Genomic DNA, 14,919 nt, shown 5'->3' on the forward strand with positions numbered 1-14,919 from the left:
ATGGAGTGGTGTGTCCATGAGCCCAGGAATCCCCCCAGGGCAGCCCCCAGAAGCTGGAGAGACGAGGAAGGGTTCTTTCCTGAGCCCAGGAAGGAGTGCTGCCCTGCTGGATTCCAGACTTGTGGCCTGTAGAACAGTGAGAAAGTTCGTTTCTGTTGTGTTAAGCCTCCCTGTCGTGGTCATCTGTTACAACAGCCCCAGGAACCTAACACACCTGTGTCCCTGCCCCTGGGTGCGGCCCATGGGGCAGCTGGGGCCAGCAGGGGCCTGGGGTACACAGGCGCCCCACCAGGATGGGACACCACTGCCCCCTGGTGGCCCCAGCTGGAGGCAGCTGGCCCAGGCGCCCCCTCCTCCCAGGCCCAGGCCCCACTCAAGGCTCTGAGCGTCCCCCACATGCCTGGGTGGCCAGAGTCAGACACCACACTCGCGGCACTTGAGAACCAAATTTATTTCTGATTTTTCTGTCAGAATATAAAAAAGCGCAAAACAAGGAAGATAAGACAGGAACACAGCGGGGCTGAGGGTCCAAGACAGGGAGGGAAAAGGGGAGAGAGACAGGAAGGGCTCCCTGGAAAGGGTCATGTCGTGATGGCATGAGGTGGCCAGGGATATTCAGGGCAGCCGGGCAGGATGAGGGGCTTCCCATGGGGAGGCGCACGGGATGGGGGGCACCAGGCCAGTTGTTCAAATTCCACATGGGACCTGCAACAACCAACCTCCCATCCTGAGGCTGGCACAGGGCGCGGCTTGGGATCTGGTGGCTCAGCCCCATCTGTCGCCAAGATTTTCAGAATCCCCAGGGGGTTGAGTGGGCAGAGGTGCAAGAGGGTGGGGCTGCCAGGACTGCCCTAGCTATCCCTCTGCTGGGCCCACGAGTGGTTGCTCAGGTGCTGGCTGGGTCTCCACTGGGTGGGCATGGGGGCTGCAGCTGTCAGAACAGTTCTTGTGTGGATCCGGGTTCTCCTGGGAAAGGGGCAGTGGGAACACCCACCCATGACTAAGCCTGGAAGGCAGTCTCCATGACCCTGGGAGGAGGGAGCCGTCCCGCAACCTAAGGCCAGGACACAGGTGAGCCTGGCACTGGGCGTGGGGTCCTCCTGGGGTCAGGCCTTGGGCGTGTGTCCCAGTCCCCGTGAGTAGATGGGGGCGTGGTGAGGGTTTCAAAACTGAGTGAGAGCCCTTGGCACGGTGGCTGGCTGGGCTGGGCCACTGGCCGTTCTCTGGGCAAGGACGGGGAGGGCCACACACCAAAGGGAACCTTGGCAGTTTACCCCACCTGTGTGGCAGTCCTCTAGGGGCTGGGGGAGGGCGTAAACGGGGCGAGGGGGCAGACCTCTGGCCCTGGGCGAGGGCAGGGTGCCTAGAAGACGCGTGACTCAGCAGGCGATGGAGGGTGCCGGCGAAGGGAATATAAATAAACAGACTCCTTGGGAGGCTGGGGGTGTCCAAACCGGCTCTGGCCCCAGGTGGCTGCCCTGCGTGCTGCCAGCAGCACCAGGGGGCGGGCCTGGGCTCAGGTCCTGGGAGGAAGGGCCCCACTCAAGCAGCCCCTGCCTGCCCGCCCGCCCACTCCCAGGCCCTGCCCGGAGTGCACAACCAGAGGTGGCTGGAGGTGGCGACGCTCGTCCCACCTGTCCATGGGGCTGGGCTTGGCCCCTGGGGCGTCACGCGGGGTCTGAGAGGGGCTGCACGGCCAGCTCTGCCTCGTGCTCGTCAGGGGCTCCGGTCACAGTGCTGAGGTCCGGCGTTCAAGCCTAGGCAGCAGCTAGGACATGTTTCCGAAGGAAGCTGTGGGGCGAAGGGGGGTGAGGAGGGTCGGGGACCTCTGGCGTCACCCCCTCTCGCCCCAGGTGCAGGACAGCCCTTACTGGGGTCCCTGGCCACCCTCCTGAGGTCAACCCACCCACCCTGCACTCCGGGCCTCGAGGCCCAGCCCCCCCAGGCCTTTCTGAACCCGTGGGCATTCCTGGCTCCTCCCACTGACCTTGGCTGAGCAGCTGCAGGCTCCGCCCCTCCTCGCGCACCTGCAGGCGCAGCAGCTGCTGCAGCACCTCCTGCCGCTGCGCCTCCTGCGCCAGCCCCATCCGTTGCAGCTTCTCCGCGTTCAGCCGCAGCAGTGCCCGGCCTGGGAGGGAGGGGAGAGGGGTTGAGCCGAGGTTGCCATCCAAGGGGTTTCGAGAGCAAAGGCGGAGAGAGAGAAGGCAGAGAGAGGAAGAGATGGGTCGGGTGGGCAGAGACAGACATGCAGAGAGAGACTCAGAGAGACAGGGCAAGAGAGGGAGAGAGGCGGAGGGAGGGCAAGGAGGAATGGTGGCTGAGCAGAGCAAAGCCAGGCGACGACGGAAACAGAGACAAAGCCCCAGACGGGAGAGGCCGACTGGGGAGGAAGCAGAAGAGAGAGGGGAGGGGGAGAAGGCTCTCCGGGGAGCCCGCCCCCGCCACACCCCAGCCCCCCAGCCCCCACGGCACCGGTGATGGCGTGCTGGGAGAAGGCCTCCACGTAGACGAGGTAGTTGTGGGGACAGTGCTTCTTGAGCCACTTGCAGACGTCCTGCTGACTCCACAGGACCACGGGCCTCGTCAGGCCACCCAGGGAGGGGCTTGTGTGGTACAGGCCATCGTGGTCAGAGTACAGCCGGCCCTGTGGGAAGAGGGGTGGCCGGTGGAGTGGGGTGGCAAGGAGGGCGGGGACTGAGGTGGGTGTAGTGTGTGGGTGGGTACCTGGGGGGCCTCGGTGCCAGGCTGCTGAAGGAGCTTGACCTGCCGGCTGCCAGCTGCCCTCTGGCTGCGGGAGTCGTGCCACGTGAGGCTGGTGCCCGGGGTCCGAGGCAGGGGGCAGGGGATGCTCTCGGCCGACACCGTGTGCTCCAGGAGGGTCCGGCAGAAGCTGAAGTGGGCAGTGGCTGCAAAGCAGGGGTGCCTGGTCACAGCGGTCAGGGGCAGGGGCTCCCTCCCTGTGATCCGGCTTCCTGCTCAGCCCATCTTTCCTCCACGGAAGAGGAGAGGCACGTTCCCAATTAGGGGTTCCCAAGCCTCCCCAAAGAGAAGGAAGTGTGCGCGAGCTGTCCTGAGAACTCCACCTTCAAGAAGCATAGTCTGTGCTCTGGGGAGCAGGATGGATTCTGTTTAATTAGAGAGAGATGTGGCCACCAGGGAGCCTCACACTCAGAACCAGGTGGGGCTCTCCTGGGACGGCCCTGGTCTTCTCCTTGGGCTGGCAGAGCCACATCAGACCAGGGCGCACGCACGCACAGGGCTTGCCTGTGAGGAAACGCGGCCCCAGCGTCCTGGGAGACTCTGTGCTGTGGGGAGACCCCTGTGGCTGGGCTGCCTGCCCACGTGGTCGTCGAAGGCACCTGGTCCCTGCAGCCCCACCTGGCGTTCCTTGGAGGCTTGGCCTCTGTCCTGCTGTGCTCACTGGCTGTGACTTGTGAACGAGAAGAAGGCTGAACTCTGGGCAAGCCCACAAGGTTCCTGCTGCCCCTTCCTGCAGGCCCCCTGGCCCAGGGCAGCTCCCGTGCACGGGAGCGTCAGCACAGCACACAGGCTGCACGCACGCGCTCGGGGACCCAGGCTGCCTCCTTGTGCTTTCTCTCCCCACGCCGGCTTCGTTACGCTCATCACCTTTTAGTTTTACCATCATTCTGTGCTGGTGGCTGACAGGAGTCAGGGGAGGGTAGACACCCGGACTGACCCCTCCCAAGGCCTTGCACAGGTCTTGGGACACAGGAGGTGCCCAGAAACATTGTGAATGACTGAATGGAGGGATGAAGGCTCCGTGTGGTGTCCACAAGTCAACAGAGCCCTGGGGAGAGACAGGAAGCAGGGCCCAGCCTTGCCCCGTCTTACAGCATCCACGCCCTGACTCAGCAGGCAGGATCGGGTTCCCAGGCCGGGGTCCTTCCCCCACGCCCTCAGCAGGAGAATTAGTGACCCTCCTACCACAGACACAACCCCTCACCCCCACTGAGGGCAGGGCTTGGTGATGTGCCCAGGAGGTTTCAGTAATGCGGGAAAGCCACATCTCCCACCCCCTCCTCCCTCCCCATTCTTACAACTTTGGAATCGGATGGCAACTCTGAACTTGAGGTCTGGGGTCGGACAGAGGGCGTGGCCGAGCGTGGTTCTAGTACGGTGGGAGGAGACCCATTCTAAGCAGGCACGTTTCGGGGAAGGGACCCCGGGTCTCAGGGCTTCGCCTGGAGGGGCCTCCAGGCGGGAGAACCAGTCGGACGCCTCAGCCCGCGCCGCACCTGTCCTGGGCCCGCCGGGCCCCGCCCATTTCCTGCCCGCGCTGGGGGAGGGCTCTCCGTTCGTCTGTCGGTCCGTCCCTCCTTTCCAGCCCCAACGTCAGAATTCCAGGAGGAAATGGGGCGGGGACCCCCTCTGGGCCCCACTGCAGGGGCCGGGGAAGGTTTTACCCGCGCGAAGGAAAAGGTGACCGCGGGGTGGTGCTAGCCTGGGGACAGGAGCCTCGGCGGGTCACCTCCCCCAAACCAGGGCGCGCCGATCCCCAAGGCCTGACCGCCGCCCCCCACCCCCGCCCTCGCCCCAGCGCGGGATAAAGACACTGGGAACCCCGTTCGGCCGGGACGCGCCCCCTACTCCGAGCGCGGCTGCAGTTTGGACTTCGCTAGGACCCGGCCCTGTCCCTCCGGTCCTCGAGCCCCCAGACCGCGATAGCTCCGCGCCCGGGTCCAGCCCTGCTCACCGTCCACATCCCGGCGCTCCCCGAATCCGGCGCGCACAGCCCCGGCGCGGCCTCGCGGGGGGCTCGGCTTGGTCCTCAGCTCCGTGAACATGGGGCCCGCGGGTCCCCAGCCGGTGCACACGCCCCTCGCCGGGCGCAGGGCGGCCCGTGTGGCCGGCGGGGAGCGCGCGCCGCTGCCCCGCCCCAGCCGGCCCCGCGCCCGAGCCGGTCCCCGCGCCCGGCGAGTCTGCGCGGCGAGGCACCTGCTGCCGATCCCTGAGAGCGGGGCGCGCTCCGGGAGCTCCGAGGGGTGTCGGCGGCGCGCGGATGTGCGAGCGCGGAGGGCGTCTGCCGGGGCAAGGGGCGGCTGTGCGCACCTGGGCATGGCGCCAAGGACGAGTGACTCTGTGCGGCCGCCCGGGGTCCAGGCGTCTGCAGGAGCATCTGAGGGTGCCTTAGCCCTCTCTGCGTATGGAGAGGAGGGGGTATCCTACCTGCTCCTGGGACCCTCTGCCCCATGGGGCCTAGGTCAAGGGCCAGACCCACCACTTCCCTCCATTCTCCTTTGTCAATTTACTTACTCATTCCTTTATTCATGCATTCTCCAGAGCTCTCTGGAGGTTTCTCTCTCGAACGGGCACTTGCTTCCCTAGAGAAGCCAGTTTGACGCGCTCTTACCTCCCCCTCCCCACTCTGTGAACTTCAGGAGGACATCAGGGTCTCTCCCCTTCCCTCTGTAGCCCCAGAATGTGGCTCAGTGCCCAGGATGTGGCACCGAAAAGGGGTAGGCTGGGGACAGGGAGGCGAGAGAAACTCCGAGGGGGCTGCAGCAGGCAGGGGTGTGTGCTTGCTTCAGGACCCCAGTGAGAAGTGTTAGGGTGGGCTGGGGGCTGCCTGGTCCAGCAGAAGGCTAGACTTGTGACCAGCTTTTTGCCTGCTCTGCCAGGAGCCCAAGGGCTCTCCCCAGGTGTATGTGGGGACCAAAGAATGTCCCACCGCCACCTGAGCGAAGGTGCACATGGACACACAGTATCCAGATAACCGTCCTGCGTGTCCACCTAAAATACGAGCACGGGTGGTCGGACTTGCACCCGTGCGCACCAGCACACACGGAATTCACCCACATGCTGTGACCGCCCGTGCCCACAATACTGACTTGTTCTGCTGCATTTATTTATTTTCGTCAGTTAGCTCTCTAGGGTCTGGGCTCTCACGGTCACCGGAATCACCGGAATGTTCAGGGTATGGTGGGGGTGTGGGCGGGGCCGGAACTGGGCCCAGGAATCTGAGCGCGGAGAGCTAGGGCAGCAGTCTGTACCGCCATCAGGGCACATACACCCCGCACAAGCCCTACACAGTCGGCTAGGCGTGCAGTCTGCTCAGGTGTGTTAGGCCCTGCCCCGGGGCCAAGGAGACTCTGAAGAGCAGGGTGGGAGGCTCAGGGAGGAAGGGGACCCATGGGTCCTGCTCGTACAGGCAGGTCTCAGAAATGCATCGAAAACACGCAGTAAGCAGGGCCGCCCCTGCTCAGTTTTGAGGTCCCCCAGGGCTAGTCCAGGAGCACATCGCCTGCCCGCCGCACCAGGAGCGGGCGCTACAGCACATGCGCTCGCCGCGTCTCTGTCCCCTTAGCCGCGGTCCAGAGCCGCCGGGAGCCGCCGGAAGCCGAGTTTCGGGAACTTCCGGCCAGGGACCGCGCGGTGGGCGGGGCTACGTGGGACCACGCGCTCTGCTTCCGGGGCGCGGGTGACGCGGGCAGTGAGCCTTCCTGTTACAGAGCCTCGGACGTGTGTGGTTTTTCGCCTCCGGCCGCGGCCTCCATCCCTTCCCTTCTTGGCCGTCGCCGTCACCGGCGCCATGAACAAGAAGAAGAAGCCGTTCTTGGGCATGCCCGCCCCGCTCGGCTACGTGCCGGGGCTGGGCCGCGGGTGAGGCCTGGGGCGGGCCGCGCGCTGGGGCAAGGGGCCCGGGCGGGGCTGGGCGGCCGCCGACAGCGACGGGGAGGACGAGAACAGGGATGGCGCGGGGTTGGCCTGATCTTGGTGGGAAGAACGGCGCTCTGGGTTAGAGCCGACCCGAGGGAGGCTGTCTGCCCCTAGGAGGCGGGACGCTTGGGTTTGAAGCGACGACCCTGAGTCCGGTTTCTGTCCCTGGGGTGGGTGGCAGCACCGTCTTGCGAGTCTGCCGTGGCGAGGACGCAAATCTCCGTGCCGTAGTCGGAGCTCTGTGGCTACCCTCCCCCACCCCAGGCCGGGCAGACCGGCCCCCCCCATTCTTGGCTTGAGCGTGACTGATTCTCTAACCACGATCCGGGCTGGAGTCCTCTGTGTGGCCTCTCACGGTGGTACCTCATTCTTCCTCTGAGGTGCTGGTGGTCACATTAATGCTTCTTCAGACTCTCTACTCCCCAGGGGTAGGGATGGCATCTGTGAGCCTTGTGACTGGGTCCCCCAGGTCAGATGACTACCATGTATTGTTGAGTACGTGAGCAGGCATCATTACCGTGTTTATTTGTTATTCGTTTGATCAGGTTTCTCTTGTTGGGAGTATTACGTCCAGCGTTATCTGGGGCACACACAAGTCTAAGATCTTGACAGTGTCTTCAGAGGACCTGCAGTTTACTAGGGGAGATGAGGTGTTTGCATAAATAAGTACATAAAGAGGAACAGATTTAGAATTCTGGGGTTCCAGCGATCAACGTCTGAGCCAAGTTCAGAAGGACGTAGGGGTGTACAGACGTGGCAGGGTTAGAGGAGAAACTGCTGCTTTGTGTGTTGGGCATTTGAGAAGGAAGATGAGGTGTGGAGGAAGAGGAAGGAGTTGTGAGGAGTCTGTGTGGGTGGGATGTGCGGTGGGTGGTGTGGAGCTGCAGGGGCGGGGGGACCAGAGCCCCTGTAGGCACTGGAGAAGTAGACACCTCAGTACGCTGTGCTCAGAGCTGTGCTGAAGCAGAGGAAAGCTCCGCGCGGGGGTAGCTAACTTGGGTCCCAGCTGTGATGGGAGTCACGGTCTTGGAGGAGGGATTTTGGCGGTAGACCCCGTAGAATTTAGAGACAGATGGGAGGGAGAGGGAGGCAGAGCTGATGCCGTGGTACCTGGGACGGCACTGCCACCATCGGCTGAAACGACCCAGAGCAACTGTAGGGCAGGCACCGAAGGGGAACTCCGACTGGGCCACGTTGGGTTTGGGGGCCTGGTTGGATTCAGAGAGAGGGCTGCTTGGCAGATTGTTGGAAACGGGAGACTGTGACCTGGGAGCAGAGGGGTCTGGTGCCCGGGGGAATCTCCCTCAGGGAGAATGTGGGGTGGCAGAAGGTAGCCTCAGAACCTTCTCAGGTTTCTCTCTTGAAGAGGACAGCTGTGTGGAGTTCACTGCTTCTGGGCTCTTTGGGGGTTTCCCGGAGGAGTTAGAAAAAGAGGTGTCATTAGGTGACAGCTGCGGAGGGTCTTGGCACAGGAACAAGGCCACTCAAATAAATGGGCATCTTGGGGTCTCCTGCAGTGCCACTGGCTTCACCACCCGCTCGGACATCGGGCCTGCCCGGGATGCCAATGATCCCGTGGATGACCGCCATGCGCCCCCAGGCAAGAGGACTGTCGGGGACCAGATGAAGAAGAGCCAGGCTGCGGATGACGATGACGAGGACCTCAATGACACCAACTATGATGAGGTGACTTGTGAGGGGCTCCCCGGCCAGCGTCCACGTTCTTAACCCAGTGTGCTGTTGGCATCTGTGATGAGTGGCTTGGAGTGGTGGGTCCATTGCCTGTTCCAGCTAGTCAGGGCATCGGGGATAGCTCAAACAGAGTTTGAGAGGGGAGCAGGAAAAATATGAAGAAATGTGCCCTTCTGTGGTCTCTTCAGAAGACATGCACTTGCACATGTTAGAACTGCTGCGTTGCTGCTGTGTCTTGGCTGGTCTTTAATGATGAAAATTTTAAGTGGAATTGGTAATATTTACGTTCTTTTGCTTTAGTGCTTGTTTTCTTAATGAATTCATGTTTGGTCTATTGAAGTCTTTTACAGATATGTTACAACAGGTGGCATTTTTCCTCAGAGAAAAGTTTTTTAAAAATTCAATTTCGAGTAATTTTAAAGTTACAGAGAACTTTCAAAAATAATATGGAGACTTCCTGCATACTCTTCACAAGTTTCTCCCCATCTCACATGACCCTAGTACTATTATTATTTTTTTATTTGTAAATTTTTAAAAACTTTCATTTTTTTTGGTTGCACCGCATGGCACGTGGGATCTTAGTTCCCCGACCAGGGATCGAACCAGTGCCCCCTGCAGTGGAAGCACGGAGTCTTAACCACTGGACCGCCAGGGAAGTCCCTATTTTTAAAATTTTTATTTATTTTACCTTTGTTTTTATTTTGAGGTATAGTTGATTTACAACGTTGTATTAATTTCTGCTGTACAGCAAAGTGACTCAGTTATACAGATATATACATTCTTTCCCATTACGGTTTATCCCAGGGTATTGAATTGGGTGTTCTGTGCACCCTAGTACTGTTATTGAAACCAGGAAATTAACACTGACGCAGCAATATTAACTAACCTGTAGATCTTACTTGAATTCCACTGGTTTTTCCACCTGTGTCCTACTTCTGGCCCAGGACCCTACGTTGCATTTAGTTGTGCCTCCTTAGTGTCCTCTGGTTGGTGTGGATACTCTCTCTTTCATGCCCTTGACAATTTTGAAGAGTACTCATCAGCTATTTTGTTATCCTTCAATTTGGGTTCGATTGATTGAAAAAAATTGTTGAGCAAGCATTTGGAGCTAGACGTGTTCTATTATTGATGTTTCTGTTGGTGGGGGTCGTATTGGAGAAAAGCTGACACTCTAAGTATGTTGTTTGGTTCTCAGTTTAACGGCTATGCTGGGAGCCTCTTCTCAAGTGGGCCCTACGAAAAAGATGACGAGGAAGCAGATGCTATCTATGCAGCCCTGGATAAAAGGATGGATGAAAGAAGGAAAGAGAGAAGGTAAGACAAATTGTCGTTTTTCATGCTGTGTTTATCCAACTTAAAAAAAAGCGTTTGTTTGTTTGTTTTTGGGCTGCACCGCGTGGCCTGCGGGATCTTAGTTCCCCGACCAGGGATCAAACCCGTGCCCCGTGCAGTGGAAGCGCAGAGTCTTAACTGCTGGACTGCCTGGGAAGTCCCAGAAAGTTTTGTTTCGATTTATTTCAGACTTGGAGAAAATTTGCAAGAATAGGAGATGTGTCTGCTCAGCTTTGAGGCTGCCTGGGGCTTGGTCTGTGGCAGCCACACTTGGAAAACCCTGGACTGTTGCACAGTAGCCTTGGGGGCTGGGGACTGGAGTGGAGCGCTTAGGAGCTCCGTGTTTGACTTCCCAGAAATCGACAGAATTTGGGGGATTATTCTGCCTGTGCATCAGGGTTACCATCTTTGAAATGGGCGTGGTGATGTTGATGAGTGTATGTTAAGTAATTTGGAGGTTCACTGAAGATGGCAAATGACCATTGCAGTCCTCGTGGGCATGCGGCTGTGTCTTGAGAATCTTACTGCACAGGTCATTGTTCAGCTGGGCTGGTGGGGACAGACTCCAGTGAGCTGGAGGGTGCGAGGCCCAGGCAGGCTGTGGGAGGGGCACCCTCTGTTCCTGGGGGTCCGTTGGGGGAAGACCACTCCCCCGCAGAGCCCTCCTGTTTTGCCTCTGGGGCTCTCAGGTGGGTGTGTTGGATTGAACTTGGCCCAGCACGTCTGTCCTTGATGTTACCTCATTGGCAACTTTCTGATTCCTTGTCATTTTCTGGGGAAATATATGCAAAGTCAACATAGGATCCTGCAAACTATGATAAGTTTTATTGCTTCATAACATGTTTATATTTTTTACTACAAAAAGAATGCATTCTCACTCTAGAATATTAGGACAATAAGTTTAAGTGTAAGTAATGTTTATTCACAAGCATGGAAGGTGACAGTTAACATTTTGGTTTACTTTTTTCTTTCTGTTGCTCATTATACGTACAGTTTTTTTTTCATAACTTGTAGAATTTTTAGTTTTCTCAAAATCACATTAGAAGAGTGAAGTACCGTTCTTCAGGGGAGTTTTTTAAAAGCACGTTATTTAATCAATGTGCATGAACTTATACGTATCGTAATTTGGTGGTTTTGCATATTAAAGAAGACTTGATTCCAATCTTCTGGAATTCATTCATTAAAAAAATCTGAGTGATGTGGATACATACAGAAAATTGTTGTATTAAGTGGTTTTAGGGAAGTGGTTGGCTTTTGAAAACTTTTCACAATACAAAAGAGCAGAAGGAACAGCGTAGCAGACAGGCGTGTGCCCCCACGTAGTCCGCACTATTCGGTTTGCACATTCGCTTCTGCTTCTGCAGGTGGGCTTTGCTGGCTCCCGTTGGTGTCAGTTCGCCCTGGCGCTGAGCAGTCCATCCTTGTTACCTGGTAGCCGGTCCACATCCACTGTTCCCTGCTTGTCCCCAGAACTTTGTAGAACTGCCTTTTACGAGCCATGACGCAGTCAGCACCACTGCTCAGGCATGTCCCCTAGCCACCACCACCCCTTTACGGAACGACTGCCCACCTCCTCATGGCACCCTTTCACTTGTTGCGCTCTCAGCGTTTCCTGTGGATTGGAAGTTGGAGCCTGAGGCTTGATTCAGATCAGTGGAGCACCTTTGGCCAGAAAACCTGATGGTATCTGTGCGAGCTGCTTCCCATCAGGAGCTGTGATGCCAGGCAGTCTCCAGCCGGTTGAGAGGTGTTTGTCTTTTCCAAGCACGTCGTTATTCACAACGCATTCAAGTTCCTGTCTGACCTTGTGGAGGGAAATATAAATCTCAGCGTCGGGAAGCCCTGGCTGCCGGGCTCATGTCTACTCCGGTTTGCCTAACTTGGTCGATACGTTGTCACCATTGCCCACGGCTCTTTGAGTTCACGTGTGACCTGGTCCTAAGTCACCAGGAACCCATGTGGATGGGCAGCTAGGACAACGGTTCAGCTTTTCTTCTGAGCTGAGTTATTCAGAGGGTGGCCCTACCTTTGGGACTTTATAGAATTTTAAAGCAGTAAATATACTTGTTTTTAAATGCAGGTATTTAATGGAGTAAGACAACTTGCTTTTTATTTTAGTGAGTTCTGCATGTTTTTATCTGGTAGCGAGTTGAGTTATTTGTGAATGTATCCATTGTTGCCTTAAAATAGATTTGATTTAACTGCTAAGTGTGTGGAATTACTCTTTTTGGTGATTTAATTAGGAAGGATAATAAAGTGACTTTGTTTCAGAATGGACATCCAGGATTTCTAATACGTGCACACGTTTTACTTCTAGGGAGCAAAGGGAGAAAGAAGAAATTGAGAAATACCGTATGGAGCGCCCCAAAATCCAGCAGCAGTTCTCAGATCTCAAAGTGAGCAGATGGGTGGCCTGCTGTTCCTCGTGGCCTTCCCAGCGGAGAACAGACGCGCTGGGGCACAGCTGATGAGACGAGCACAACTTTGCTCACTCTGCCCTTTCTTTAATTCAGAGGGTAGAAGAAGGGCCCTGCTTGGGTGTGCTTAATTATACGTGTGTGTGCAGAAAAGCTCTCCTCCCCAGAAGAGGGGGGGCAGAGGAGCTGATTTTCTTTGTAACTTTGTACCTATGTCCATTCAGACATCAGGTTTTCTGAACCGTGTTCCCTGGGCTTTGACAGAACAATTTAAATCTGAGTGAAGTAGAGCAGCCCCAACAGGTTGATTTTTCTAATCGAAGTAGATGAACCGTGTCTGCATCAGAGTCCTCAAGGCATCATGACTTGGGCGATAGGGGTCAGGGAGAACATCATTTTTCTTGTGCGTGTGCAATTCTGCCAGAGAATTAATGTTTGGGGGCCGGGTGTTTCCAGAGGAAGTTGGCAGAAGTCACAGAAGAAGAGTGGCTGAGCATCCCTGAGGTCGGCGACGCCAGAAACAAGCGGCAGCGGAACCCCCGCTATGAGAAGCTGACCCCCGTTCCCGACAGCTTCTTTGCCAAACATTTACAGACTGGAGAGAACCACACTTCAGTAGATCCCCGGCAGACCGTGAGTACCCACAGAGAAGGCAAACGGGGCTCCTTGTGTCTGGTCGGACAGATCAGGACGGGGGGCGGGGGCAGCGCTGGAGGAGCCGGAGTATGTGCTCCTGCTGTGCCACGGCTGAGTCTGTCCGACGGTTCAGACGTCGGGCTCCAGTGGAAAGAGTTTCCAGAGATGAGAATGAAGTGCATGCAAACGCAAGCCAGCGTCTTGTCCTTGCTTCCCCCAGCAATTTGGAGGTCTGAACACACCCTATCCAGGCGGACTGAACACTCCATACCCAGGTGGGATGACACCTGGATTGATGACACCCGGCACAGGTGAGCTGGACATGAGGAAGATCGGCCAAGCCAGGAACACTTTGATGGACATGAGGCTGAGCCAGGTGAGAGGTCGTGTCATGCGTTATGTTCCTACAGATCATATTAAAGAATTTTTGTTTTGCTTATAAAACTAATTTATATTTGTGAAAAGTTCACCCTTTGAAGGGCTTCGTCACATGTTAAACAGACCTGTGACATGTCCAATTCCCTGTCCCATTACACAGTGTGATGGGATTCTGCACGTAGGCTGGTGCGTGTGTCGACCCGGGGCGGGCACAGGTGTGCTGCATTCGGTGCCAGCAGCGAAGGGCCACCTGATGCGGTTCTCCTGCTCCCTTGGGGCTTGGGGTCTGTGGCAGGTGATAGAGGGCTGCCTGAGGAGCAGCCCAGACAGGCACTCGTGACAAGCCACGTGCTTACTGTTGATGTCGCTTAATGCCCTTCCCTCTTTACATAAAAGTTAAACGTACGTGTGTTCCTCCTGCACCCTAGTGAATCCTTGTGTCCTTACGGGGCGTGCACTTGGTTCCGTGCTCTAGAAAACCCAGGCAGAGTGAAGACCCTTTCTCATATGACATGCACGTCAGAAACCGTGAAGGAAAATACTTTCAAATTGACTACATACAAATCAAAAACTTTTGCACGATAGAAAGCACTGTCAAGTCAAGAGAACCAGCAAATCGGGAAGGAGTCATGCACATGAAAACCAGACCCAGCGTAGTCGTGTGTGTTGAAGAGAGTGTGGACCTGCACAGGCCAGGACGTGACCAGGGCGGCACACCCACACCACTGGGGAATGCTTTGTGTTAAACATTTTTATGGAAAAATTTCACACATAGTTAGAAAAACAGCAGAGTGAAGTACTCAGCCATTCCTGTTGCTTCAGGGGAAAACTTAAATTTTAATTGAGCTTTTGCTATACTTGAGTTTTTTACGGTGAGCAGGTATTTTACAGTAAAAAAATAAGTAGTAGCTTACAGATCCAAAAAATTGCACGCTTTCATGCTACTAGACATGTATTTACTTTATAAGTTGGAGAGTAGTTCATTGTGAATATCATGATTTAGTCTTCGATTGATGGACCTTTTGGGTGGTTTCTGCTTGTTCGTGGTTACAAACCATGTTTTTTTTATTTTTTAATAAATTTATTGTTTATTTTTGGCTGCGTTGGGTCTCCGATGCTGCGCACAGGCTTTTCTCTAGTTGCAGCGAGCGGGGGCTACTCTTCGTTGAGGTTCGTGAGCTTCTCATTGCGGTGGCTTCTCTTGTTGCGGAGCAGGGGCTCTAGGCGCTCAGGCTTCAGTTGTTATGGCACGTGGGCTCTAGGGCACGCGGGCTCAGTAGTTGTGGCACGCGGGCTGAGTTGCTCCGTGGCATGTGGGAATCTTCCCAGGTCAGGGATCGAGCCCGTGTTCCCTGCATTGGCAGGCGGATTCTTAACCACTGCGCCACCAGGAAAGTCCCACAAACCATGTTTTGATGAACTCCTCCTGCTTCTATCTTTGCAGATTTAAGTAAATATTTTCACAGTATCTTTAAAGTGGAATTGTTGGATTGGCATATTTTCACTTAGGTGCTGAATTGTCTCTCAAAGGCACGACATTCCACACTCGGCAACATGGGGGAGCTGGTTGTGCCATCGATCACCCCCCGCCCCCACCCCATTGGCAGCTCTGGTCTGGGGGCCTTTGTGAGGCCCGTTCCCTCCAACAAGCCTCCGCTTAATTTGCATCCTTGTGAGTGGTGAGGTTCAGCTTCATTTACGTTGCATAGATCTAGTTTGTTGTTTCTTTCACACTTGTGTGTAAAATGTAGAGAAAAAATAGTAATGTTTTGTGCTAAGATATGTA

General features: G+C 56.1%; 2 protein-coding genes across 3 annotated transcripts in view; one reads left to right on the forward strand and one right to left on the reverse strand.

Moving 5' to 3' along the window:
* Positions 1-432: 432 nt before the first annotated feature.
* SAMD10 (sterile alpha motif domain containing 10) lies at positions 433-4,990 on the reverse strand. The gene is made up of 5 exons (XM_033841320.2): positions 4,715-4,990; positions 2,725-2,906; positions 2,473-2,644; positions 1,988-2,128; positions 433-1,791 (listed from the first exon to the last, which is right to left on the reverse strand). Exons 1-5 carry the CDS (start codon positions 4,803-4,805, stop codon positions 1,769-1,771), a joined length of 609 nt encoding a protein of 202 aa, XP_033697211.1. The 5' UTR covers positions 4,806-4,990; the 3' UTR covers positions 433-1,768.
* A 1,446-nt stretch (positions 4,991-6,436) lies between these two features.
* The window catches only part of PRPF6 (pre-mRNA processing factor 6), a 33,538-nt gene continuing 25,055 nt past the window's right edge, over positions 6,437-14,919 (forward strand). The window contains exons 1-6 of one of the 2 annotated variants that reach the window (XR_004522316.2): positions 6,437-6,621; positions 8,196-8,364; positions 9,566-9,684; positions 12,020-12,098; positions 12,576-12,752; positions 12,976-13,131. Coding sequence is in view for 1 of the 2 variants with exons in the window: in XM_033841315.2 (XP_033697206.1) it covers positions 6,551-6,621; positions 8,196-8,364; positions 9,566-9,684; positions 12,020-12,098; positions 12,576-12,752; positions 12,976-13,131 (771 nt within the window). In the remaining variant the exon portion in view is untranslated. The remainder of the gene's footprint in view (positions 6,622-8,195; positions 8,365-9,565; positions 9,685-12,019; positions 12,099-12,575; positions 12,753-12,975; positions 13,132-14,919) is intronic. The other variant, XM_033841315.2, reaches the window with a different exon arrangement.

Source organism: Tursiops truncatus, chromosome 15 (genome assembly GCF_011762595.2).
Source record: "Tursiops truncatus isolate mTurTru1 chromosome 15, mTurTru1.mat.Y, whole genome shotgun sequence".
NCBI classification, from domain to species: Eukaryota; Metazoa; Chordata; class Mammalia; order Artiodactyla; family Delphinidae; genus Tursiops; species Tursiops truncatus.